At 41.5% G+C, this 12,550-nt stretch overlaps 1 protein-coding gene across 2 annotated transcripts in view; it reads left to right on the forward strand.

Moving 5' to 3' along the window:
* Window positions 1–12,550, forward strand: part of RELN (reelin) — a 452,196-nt gene that overhangs the window by 183,802 nt on the left and 255,844 nt on the right. For both annotated transcript variants that reach the window (XM_074942520.1, XM_074942521.1), the window contains exon 4: window positions 1,569–1,639. In XM_074942520.1, the coding sequence (XP_074798621.1) occupies window positions 1,569–1,639 (71 nt within the window). The remainder of the gene's footprint in view (window positions 1–1,568; window positions 1,640–12,550) is intronic.

Here is a 12,550-nt window from a genome sequence, read left to right on the forward strand (position 1 = left end):
CCAACCAGCAGGAAGCCCACAGCAAGGCCCAAAAACTCAGCCCTGCTCTAATTCAAAGGGAAGAAATGCTGGGGAGGTGCTTTTCTTCCCAGCACACAATGGTGCAGTAGGGCAGGGGGAAGGGTTTATAATTGGTGCCTGGGAGCCAATAGGTTTATGCTGCACTCTTCTGTCGAACCAATCAGAATCAGCCACATAGCTCCCCTCTTACCTTCCTCCAGCCCATAAGGAGAGAAGGGAGGATGCATTCCTTAAAGGAGCCAAGGATTTTCTTTCTCCAGGTGGTCTAGACAAAGACACTGAGGGTGCTACTCTGTTTTTCTAATGATCAAACACTGATGACTACTAACTAGTTTGCCTTTTTAGTGATCAAATACTGTGGCCAATCCTCTTCAAAACTTGATGAAAACAATTTAGTCTATTATTAAATTTAGTTTTTTAAATTCTATTGATCAGTTCACTTCATAAACGTGCCATTGTAACTAAGCTGAACAGAATGAAATGCATTTGTCCTAAATACAATATGTATTGCTTTTATGTGGAAAAAGTACATTTTATACATTATTTTTCAAAACAAATAAAATTATACATTATAGCTCCAGTTCTGCAAACTGGTCCTTGCAGATGAGAGCTGGAGTTCCAGCCCAAGCCCCAATGTGTACACAGCTATATTTAGCACACTAGCAGGAGCCCCCCTAGCACGTCTGTGGACCCAGGCTGGGAAGTTCAAACACAGATGCAGTGTAGACATGCCCTCTGAACCCATTATCAAAATTAGCTAGAGTTTTTCCATTAAAGTCAATGAGAGCATGATGTAGCCCCAGGTTTACAACACTGATATAAAATCCCTAATATCTGCAACTTATATGAACATTTTCCTATTATATCTATTGAGATGACAAGCTTGATACGCATGTGTAACTCTAGTTAGTGTCAGTGGGACTTACATGCATGATCAAAAGGCAAATTAAAGCTCCTGAGGAAGGAGCTTTTTCACTGATGGACATCAGTACTATGGCAGCTTTCGGTGGGCTTTGCCTTGTGAACCCACTGCATCCAAAAGACTGAATTTTACATTTATTCCTTTTTTGTTCTGGCAGATACATTACTTTTGAAGAGTAGTGCAAATAAATGTCACTTTCTCCAGAATTAATATCACTATTGCTTGCTGGATCAGCTGGTAGGGATTTTACAGGGGCTGCTTTGTGAACATCTCTCCTGTGTTCCTCTTACCTTCCACAACAGCCTTTCTCAGGCAAAGCACATCAATTTTGTAACATGCTTAGTCTTATCCAGGTGGTGACCTAAAATCTGATGTCCTCTGCTGAGTTCTGTGCTGGTGAATAGCATATCATGGTGTCTTTTTACTAGTAGATGAATCATTTTGGTTCAGGTAAAGCAAAGTAAAGTAAATAAAATTAAGTAAAGCAAAATAAAAATAAACAAGTTATTCTTCCAAAAACAGGACTGGGGAAGAGAAAAAAAACAGAAACTCATCTTTCATTTGACTGTCCATTTATGTAAATAAGTTTGCCACATTATTTATTGTTGTCTCTTTATATTTCCAGGGCTACAGCTACTCACAGAGGCCAAGTTATATTCAAGGATGCCTTAGCACAGCAGTTGTGTGAACAGGGAGGTGAGAACTACTGCATTTTAAAATTTAATGCCAAATGTACTTTCTACATTTTTATTCATATCAGTTTAATTTATCATGGAACGAGGCTATTTTACTGATCAGAGAAAATCTGGAGTTAGGATCTTTTTATATCCTCAAGTCAGTTGCCCTTTTACATTTGCACCCTCTAATGAGTGATCGGGATTTCATATGTAGGTCCCAATTGTTAAACAAGAAGGAACATACAAAAATTAAAATAAATTCTAAAATACTCTGAAACTTTTTAAACATGCTAACCTCTATTTTTTGTCAGAAATACAGGTTGAATAACTAGGAATGTATTAACTGTAAAAAAAATGCAATAGGCCTACAGCTAAAGTTTCATTTACCATTGATCTGGATGGTATTTTGTAGAGAACCTGCTTTCCCATATTGCAAAAGTAGGTCATCAGATTTCTGCTAGTCATCTACAACATTTGATCATTTTTAAAGCTAAACAGGAGTGTTTGAAGTATACTAACTTCTTCAAAAATCAAATTGTTGCTACAGCTTATCATATAAATCCTTTTGATGAATGATCTGAAAATAAATCTTATATTGCGAAAGTATGTCTACAAACAGGACATACTACACTGAACACCCTTCATTAAAACACTTGGTGCTGAAGTGGGTATTCAACACTTATGGTGGAAAAGCAAAGGAATTTCTGCATTTACACTGACTCAGAATTTTATGCATACAGTGCCAACAATCCCATTTCCATGCTAGAAGAGACAGTGGAACACTGGCCAAAAAGTAGGTCTGTGGTCAATCCAGAAGAAATATTCCAAAATCAGAGATGCATCATGCAGATTCATAAATGAGGGAAAATCCCACAAGATAAGCCCCTTTAAGCATCAGACAGAACTGCAGATATTTTTGATGAGTTTCGGAATGTTTTTATGTTCAGCTTTTTATAGGAAGATGCAGCTGAATATTTGATCAAGAGAATGAAACAAACAGAACTGAGTTGTGAGTGGTAGAGTTATGTAGAGCCTTGAAGGTGAGGACAAGAAACTTTAATTTGATGGGGGGTGGAAATTGGGAAGCAACTAGAGGGATTCAAAGAGGATTGTCAGAATGATGAGCTGGGAAGATGTTATTAGCAGCTGTGTTTTGAATGAACTAGAAGAACATGATTGGAGATGTTGGAGAAGCCATAATGAATTTATAGTTAATATTGTTATTATTGTAACACCTAGGAGCCCTAGTCATGATCCAGAAGCCTGTTATGCTAGGTGCTGTACAAAGATTACAGTGATCAAGATGGGAGATGATGAAAGTGTGGATCAGTGTTTTCACTATGTGAACAGAAAGGAAAGGTTGGATTTTGGAAATGTGGGGAAGAATTGACAAGTTCTAGACATGGCCTTCATGTGCAGAGCAAGAGAGAGGGGGAGTTGCAGGAGGCTGGGAAGATGGTATTGCTGTGAACAGTGACGGAATTTCAAGAGTGTAGCACTGGAGTACAGTTCTGGATATGTTAAGTTTGCGCTGACAATGCAGCTCCTAGGTGAAGACTCAGAGACATGGGCTGAGAGATGAGATTGGATGGTGTCACCGGGCCTTGCTTCTCCCCAGCTCCAAAGCATTTGCCATCACACCCCGGCTTTTGCGGGAGGTTTATTTCTTTAACAGAAGTTAGCCAAAAAACCAGAAAACTGTCTTAACTCATTCCTTAGTCTCAGGGGTCTCTGGCACGCCTACTTCTGGCAGTTTCCTAGTCACCATCAGCTCTGCATCCTCCTTGGAGCAACCACCCCAAAGCTGCTTCCCTGAGCCCCTTGCTACCAGGACCCACCATAGGAGCTAGCTCCACTCTGGTGTGGCTTTCCCTCCCCAGGTCACAGCTTATGTAAGTCCATCTTCAACTCCCCACTAGCAGGCCTTTATAGGCCCAGGTGTAGCCCAGCCCTCTTAATTAGCTGAATTGGACTCACCTGCTGTGGTCTAGGGGAGCTGAGCTTAATCTATCCATGGGGACCAACTACCCTGTGACCAATGGGTGGAAACCAGTCAGGAGTTGAAAGGTAGACTTGAAGAGCCAATAACATAAGGATGGCAATCAAAGCTGTGTGAGCAGATGAGATCCTCAAAGAAAGAGTGAGAATGCTATGTAGAGCAAGTCAAAGACAAAGCCCTGCAAGAACCACATGAAGAGTAGGAGAGGGAATGAGGAGCCACTAAAAGTGATGCTAAAGAAATGATTGAAGAGGTAGAAGAGCGAGGAGAGATCAGCATAATGAAAGCTAAGGAATGACAAGTTGTTGAGAAAGAGCATATGACTGGCAGCAGCAGGGTAGTCTAGGAGAATATGGTCAAAACAATGAGATTTGTCTATGCCGTCAGAGACTTTGGTCAGAGGAGCTGCAGTGGACAGATGGCAATGTGTACTGACTTTAACAGTGGTTTCCCAGGATTCTTTCGCAGTAATATTGTTAGCAAGGAATTTTATTTCTTTCATTCTATATTGCTGCAATCTTGTGTGAAGTCTGAGACTTAATGATAATCTGAAAAGTGTGTGGTGCCTTACAAAATGATCGGTTGTTATACTGCTCAAAGTCCTCTGAATTCATGGCAATAAAGGGGTCAGCTGTTAGTTGAGTCTGGGAGTTGTATGTTAGGTGCACAGAATAAAAGACCTGAAGCTGCAGCACCTCTGCTGGTTCCTCTGCCTCTCAAATCTGAAACTCTGTCATCTGCTGCCAGATGGTTGCCAGATATCAGTACCCTTTTTTCAGCATTCCTGAGATGGCTTCAGGCATTTCCCGCTTCATCCCAGTCTCTCCTCATATCCTCACAGCCATTGAGTTTTCCATCATGTCTAGGTTAACCCTCCCACTGCTTTTTCTCCCCATTACATTTACACAGTCTTTTTACTTATCAACTCAAATCTTGCACATTGGTCTTGTATCGCACATGGCCCTGGAGCTCCATTCTTCCAAACACTTCCTGCCACCTTGATACCTCTACAACAGTAAAAGTAATTAACCATTGGAACAATTGACTCGGGGCTGTGGTGGATTCTCCATCACTGGCAATTTTAAAGCAAGATTGGATGTTTTTCTAAAAGATATGCTGGTGTTGAAACAGGAATTATTTCTGGGAAGTTTTATGGGGTGTTATGAAAGGGTCTACTCCCCACAGACACTGCCAAGTGGTCGGGGAGGGTGTGAAAGATGCTTTTCTGTTTTAGCATCCCCCATTGATAGCCGCTCTTGCCCTGCAGTGGTCTGTCCACTTCTGTGACTCAGCCCTCCAACTAGGCCACAAGTCGTATCCACCGCTTCCTGGTTATGAAAAGAGTCCAACAAATGTTAGTTCTGCAGTCCAGCAAGAGGCTTCAGGCTTCACCTGGCCAAAGTCTCAGAGTCAGGATTCTCTGGGATATGGGGACTTCCTAGTCCTGAGATTCTAGTATCAGGGATAGGCTTTTTGCCTCCAGCCTCATCAGTAGGTGGGTAGGGAACCCAGTCCCACCTCTCCACTGGGTTCCAATCCAGGGCCCCAAAATAGGCAGCTGAGTCCTGAACCCTGGAGTGCTATGCGACTGCCTCCCTGGATCACTTCCTACCAGCCTTCCCACACAAGAGGGAAAATTAACGACATGTAAACAAAATAAATCAAAGAAGTCTCCAGCCTAGCAAATGTTCAGAGTCCTTTTCCCTCAGCAAGTTGAGTAGAGCATCAGTAGTCAGGAACCCCAGCAGCTGGGCCTGTCACACTGCTCCTTTTGCAAAGCTTCAGGGTGTAGATCTGCTCACCTTCACTTGCTGCCTGCAAGTGAGCTACTCTGCTCCTCCTTTAAGCTTCTCCTGCATGCATTGCTGGTGTGGTGGGGTGGAGTTGGTCGGGACCAGAGTAGCTCCTTAACCCCTTCCTCTCCAGTGAGGGATTTGGGCACTCCATCACACCTGTTATACAGGAGGTCAGAATAGTTCACAATGGTCCCTTCTAGGTTTAGTATTTATAACTCTATGAAGCAGCATGTCTCCCTCAGCCGTGGCTCTTCCAGTTAAATTCTTTGTGTGCACTTTTTCTTAACAGTATGTGGCAATCATGGAGTCATTTGGAAAACTTTCCTGAAAAAATTACTAGCTTCACTTGTAGACAGAGAGAGAACATTTTTAGTGTGGGTCCAGAAAATGTAACTACAAATAATTGGATGATATTAACACAGGAAAAAAATAGGTTGAATCTCAGCAAAATCTTCCTGAGATTGAGAGCCGTTAGAGACTGTGGAGCAGTTTCCCAAGAGAAGAGGCAGAAGAACATACACTTGGGTTATTTTCCTCAAAGTTTCTCTCTGTCTTTCTCCTAGAGTTTCTTCAACCATTTCTTCCTTATTGAGTTTGTTGTCTCTGGAGCCCAACCATGTTATGAAGCTGAATGCCTCCATGCTGGCTCTTACCTCCTCTTTGTAGCCATTTCATTTGCTTTCTCTATCCTCACTCAGACCCCTCCCAGTTTTGTTTATTTCCTCAACAACTGTTTTCTTAACCAGTAAAATCTCCTTAGGAATTGCTTAGCATGGTTTAGCACTCACTGCTTCTCTCCCCCCCCCCCCTTCTGCCATTTTTCACTGTCTCTGCAGAGGACAGTGATAGCTTTGTTTTCATTTTCTTCTATGGGCAGTTTGAATTCTTCCTTTATTCTTTCAATCCAACCCATAGTATTATAACTGCAACTGTAAATACAGTATGTCAGTATGTTTTTAAAATATGTATTTATGTATTAATAAGGCCATGTCTGCACTACTGGCTAAATCGGCACTGCTGCAATCGATGCAGAGGTGTCAATTTAGCGGGTCTGGTGAAGACATGCTAAGTCAATGGGAGAGCACTCTCCCATAAATGTCTGTACTCCACCTCTCTGAGAGGCGGAAGCTATGTCATAGAATCATAGAATATCAGGGTTGGAAGGGACCTCAGGAGGTCATCTAGTCCAACCCCCTGCTCAAAGCAGGACTAATCCCCAACTAAATCATCCCAGCCAGGGCTTTGTCAAGCCTGACCTTAAAAACTTCTAAGGAAGGAGATTCCACCACCTCCCTAGGTAACCCATTCCCGTGTTTCACCACCCTCCTAGTGAAAAAGTTTTTCCTAATATCCAACCTAAACCTCCCCCCCTGCAACTTGAGACCAGTACTCCTCGTTCTGTCATCTGCTACCACTGAGAAAAGCCTAGATCCATCCTCTTTGGAACCCCCTTTCAGGTAGTTGAAAGCAGCTGTCAAATCCCCCCTCATTCTTCTCTTTTGCAGACTAAATAATCCCAGTTCCCTCAGCCTCTCCTCATAAGTCATGTGCTCCAGCCCCCAATCATTTTTGTTGCTCTCTGCTGGACTCTTTCCAATTTTTCCACATCCTTCTTGTAGTGTGGGGCCCAAAACTGGACACAGTACTCCAGAGGAGGCCTCACCAATGTCGAATAGAGGGGAACGATCACGTCCCTCGATCTGCAGGCCGTGCTCCTACTTATACAGCCTAAAATGCTGTTAGCCTTCTTGGCAACAAGGGCACACTGTTGACTCATATCCAGCTTCTTGTCCACTGTAACCACTTGGTCCTTTTCTGCAGAACTGCTGCCTAGCCACTCGGTCCCTAGTCTGTAGCAGTGCATGGGATTCTTCCATCCTAAGTTGTTGTTCCTTGTTGAACCTTGTTGAACCTCCATCCTTGTTGAACCTCATCAGATTTCTTTTGGCCCAATCCTCTAATTTGTCTAGGTCCCTCTGTATCCTATCCCTACCCTCCAGCGTATCTACCAGTCCTCCCAGTTTAGTGTCATCTGCAAACTTGCTGAGGGTGCAATCCACGCCATCCTCCAGATCATTAATGAGTGTCTCCCGTTGGCATAGCATGGTGTACACACTGCTGTGAGTCGACTTAAGTTACGTTGACTTAAGTTACTTAACTTACGTAACTGAAGTAGCATAACTTAGATCGACTTACAGTGTTAGTGTAGACCAGCCCTTCAATATACTTGTGGGACAGATAGGCAAATGGATCTAAATGGGTTTCATGTCCCCCTTCTGTCCCAAAATATTACTATGTTAAAGGGCTATAATGAAAGTAATGCAACAAAATTATTTAGACATAAGCTATAGTACATTAAGCAGAGAGAAATAAGACCATAGGGCAATTTTGTGGATTTGCGACAGGACTGCTTTTTAAAAAGTAAATTCAGTAGACATGTTACTTGACTTGGTATTTAATAGAACAGAGGATATAAAGGAAGACAAAAAAGTAGGGGAGAATATCTGAGAAACAGTAATCATTATGTCTGTTCTCCTTGAATAAGCATTGGTAATCCTAATATATTTAATAGGGATTTATGTTTGTGCAAAGAAGAGAGAGAACAGACTCTTTCTTTATTTGTTAGGTTTTTTTTAAAAAAAAAGTTTGAAGACTAAAAGAGAAAAGTATTAAGGGAAGTTCTCCACTGACATTAAACAAAATACACACTTAAAATAAGGGGAAATATGATACCATAAGGAAAGAACACAGAAAAAATTTAGGGTAGTCACTTATTAATTGTATGTGTGTTTCAGCTTATAATACATATTTTAAGAATACAGAATGATCTGTGTGGACCAATGTAAGCTTTAGTGTTTGAGTCTTATTAAAGCTTGAAGAAGAAGAATGGAGATATAAAAATTTATTGCCAAAATTCAAAGGAGTGTAAATGTCAACACATGCATAAAGAAACGAATGTATATCAAGAAAACTAAATCATATAATATAATCAATAAGAAAATGAATAATATATAAGCAAAAAGACAGAAAAGTAAGGAGATTGTAGGTTCACGTTGGGACAAGTAAGAAAGTTAGTGATAAATGAAGTTCTTATCCTTGAAGACTTACATTAATGGTTCACTTTAGTAGCCAAAAGAAGTGGGAGAGAAGATTGGTTCACATGTTTCCTTGATTAGGGTGGAATAAAACTAATATATTAATAAACACTTACTGAAGCAAAATCATGCTGGCAAAGCATCAGACCTGCTGAATTACATTACATAGCTCTAGAAGGGGTAGGATAGTATAGAAATAGTAAAGCTTTTGGTAAAGATAGCTAATAGTATAGTACTCTGGAATAAGGAGAGTATCAGTGGTTAGAGGGGTGGCTAATGTAGTTTCAGCTGACTAGAGAAGTGTCATAGGTAAGGCTATATTTTAGTCAGGGGTATTTTTTAGTAAAAGTCATGGACAGGTCACAGGCAGTAAACAAAAATTCACGGCCTATGATCTGTCAATGACTTGTACTATATACTCCTGATTAAATTTTGAGGTAGGGAGGTGGCCCATGGGTGCTTGGTGGGGGCAGCCCAGGGGATGCAGCAGGTTCTGGGGGGGAATGCAGGTTGGCGGGGCTGGCAGGCTCCCTACCAGAGTCCGGGCCTCCCCAGAAGTGTTGACATCCCTCAGCTCCTAGGCGGAGGCGCAGCCAGGCAGCTCTGTGCGCTGCCTCCACCCCAAGTGCCGGCTCCGCAACTCCCATTGGCCAGGAACTGCAATCAATGGGAGTTGCAGGGACAGTGCCTGCAGGCGGAGGCAGCATGCAGAACCCCCTGGCCGCACCTCCACCAAGGAGCCAAGGGATGTTGCTGCTTCCAGGGAGCCCCCTGAGGTAAGCGCCACTCAGAGCCCTCACTCCTTCCCATGCCCCAACCCCTAGCCCTGAGCCCCCCACCCAAACTCCTGCTGCTGCTGGGGAAGGGGGGAAAGTGGCCCAAGACTGCCCCAGGATTGGTCAGTGCAGCTGGCCTGAGCTGCTCAGGTGGCCCCTGGGCCAGCCACACCAGCCACTGCAGAAGTCACAGTGGTCACAGAAAGTCATGGAATGGAGTGATTTCCGTGACCTGCATGACAAACTCGCAGCCATATTCAGAGGACCATAGAAATTAGAGATGGAAACAGATTATTCCCTGCCAGTGCAGAATTGTCCCTTTGATGCATAATTTCCAGCGCTTGTCCGGTCTAGTGTTAAATGGCACACGTTATGGGTTTTCCACTAATTCCTTAAGGAGACTACTCCACAGTCTTACGGATATCACTGCAGGGAAGTTTATCCTGAGATTCAGCCCAAATTCTCATTTCTCTATTTTCTTCCAGTCACTTTCTGCAATATTTATGCAACATGGGCTTGATAGGCTGATTTTTTCATGCATTGAAACATAAATTGGAGACTTTTCTAGGCATACTTTGAACAACAAATTAAAAACAGAATATAGGCTCCGATGCTTGACCACGATAGTATTTTATAAAACTACGCAGAGGGCTTGAGATCAGAAACGACACAGTGTTCCTTGACTTGTGTGTCCATGTGAGTAAAGCAATCCTACGGCAACATACTCTGGAGAGAAAGGTTCAACCTCAGTGTTTCAATAGTTGTTTATAGTAAATAGAAAGTATTGGCTGCAATCTGCTAGGGAAAAAAAGAGGGAGACTAGCATCTTACATATTCTTCACAACATACCATGAGCATCTATTCATATGCCCCTTTGTGAGGAACTGATGTGCTGCAGCCAACAGTCCCTGGATTTGAAATTCTGGGCAAGACTTTTTCCGAGGAGAGCTGATCACCCAGTAACTCACTTCCCCTGTTGGTCTAACAGAGCCCAAATTTGTTAGCTATTAGAGCTCAGCACAAAGTCAATTTGTTTATTAAGGATTTTGCTTGTAAAAGCGAGGATTATGGGCGGCTCCTTATGGTAGGCTTTGCCTAGCCTGTTTTGAGTTATATACACTATGATGTTTACTTACTGCTGTAAACAGGCTCTGAACCCTCCTGTACATGTCATTTTTGCCTACCCACTTTCAGGTGTCTCTAGTCTGCACTGGCATTGATGGGACATAGTCACATTTAATTTGTGTTATGTTAGCAGTTCAGTTCTGGGTAGTGCTGACTTTTATTTAGCTAACATGTCAGCTACTGCAGTTTCTCACTATCTTATCTCCCCTTTCCCATTTCTCTCCTCTCCTGTTCATCCAAAACACTGCTTCCTTTCCTGATGATGTAATAACATCTTCCCTTTACTTGTGTCTTTCCACTCGTTGTCCACGTAAAATTCAAACTGTTAATTCAAAGGACTCTGTAATTCTGTCCTCTCTTATATATTTGACTTCATTGGCTCCACCACTCCTTTTTATTCCTTTCGTGTTGCTCATGATTCCAGCACAGCTTCCTTTCTCTCCTTCGATCTCTCCTTACTATGTGCCTTCTGCAATGCTGCCCTCTACACTTGGAAAAGATTACCAATCATTGTATGGCAAGCCTCCTCATTTTCCTTGTATTGTTCTGTATTGTACCTGCTCGTGCCTGAGCACTGTTGGGCAATGACTATTCTTTGCATGGCACAATTCATGTGTGGTAAAGCACTGTCTATGCACTATAACTATTTATTATTTATATTAATTGCTATTTAAATAACGTGTAATCAACTCATTTACATAGTTTTTAAAAAAGAGAATGTCATCTCCATCGAAGCCATATGCATTTTTAATCCACACACATATGCCATATACATTTCAAGCTACCCACATGTGTGTCTGAGGGGGATTTGTTAACTGAGAATCACAATTTTAAATAAATATTAAAATACTCTTTTTCCCCTCTCATTTGTCAAGTTTTTTTTATAGTTTATGATACTTTTAAAAATAAGTAGGCATTTTTCATGGTTCTATATTATTACTTTGTTTTGGAGCATATGCTATTTTGTTTAACTTTAGTGCAATAACTTGAGGAGACTTAATTTGCCTCTCAGCTGTGCAGTATTGGCCTGCGTGTAATTTACGTTGCTTTAAAATAAGTAATCCTTAGGACTGATAAAAAGGGAAGATTTGAGAATAGTTAGAAAACCACTACAATCAATTTTGTGTTATGCTCCAAATTTATAACACTTTGGGACCTTAATTATAATACCTGAAGGTCAAAACAGTGCTGCATTGCAATAAAATATAAAATATAATAAATTATTCCTGGGGAGATGAAAGTCTAGGTTCATCACTCATTAAATGGTAAGTTCATAGCCCTTGTATAATTTGTCATCTTTAGCTGAGGAATTTGAATGACAAATTAGGTGAAGGGATACCTGAGGCAAAAATATATCAGCATTTGGATACAGTAGAGATTTGGGAATGTAGTCCCCCTCAACAATGTTTATTTGTCAGAAAAGTATTTTGTTCTACATTTAGTGTTTGTCTAACTCCACATTTTGTTTTTGAAATTAATAATTAGTTGTGCTAATATAAATATGCATAATTATCATCAGTTTGGTTTGATGGGCAGTCCATTGTTACAACTAGATTTGTTTTGCAGTGTGTTGTGTATATAATTGAAAAGCCTGTGCTTTTATTTTATTGAGCCTCTTAGGAACCTAATCCTGAATTCCTTGTCCACACACAAAGAGACACACCGAAGTCAATGGGATTTACGCGTTTAAGGCTATGTCTACACTTTGAGCTTGGGGTATGATTCCCAGTTCGAGTAGACATACTTGTGATAGCTCTCATTGAGCTAGTGCGCTAAGAACAGTAATAAGAAAAGGAGTACTTGTGGCACCTTAGAGACTAACAAATTTATTTGAGCATAAGCTTTTGTGAGCTACAGCTCACTTCATTGGATGCATTCAGAATGATGAAGTGAATGCATCCGATGAAGTGAGCTGTAGCTCACAAAAGCTTATGCTCAAATAAATTTGTTAGTCTCTAAGGTGCCACAAGTACTCCTTTTCTTTTTGTGAATACAGACTAATACGGCTGCTGCTCTGAAACCTGTCAAGAACAGTAATGTAGCTACAGGTAACGCAGGCACCAGCAAGTAGTAACATAGGCTAGCTGCCCTGAGTATGTACCAATGGGACTCGGTCAACTAGCCCATGACACCACTCAC

This window comes from Natator depressus, chromosome 1, assembly GCF_965152275.1.
Source record: "Natator depressus isolate rNatDep1 chromosome 1, rNatDep2.hap1, whole genome shotgun sequence".
Taxonomy (NCBI): Eukaryota; Metazoa; Chordata; order Testudines; family Cheloniidae; genus Natator; species Natator depressus.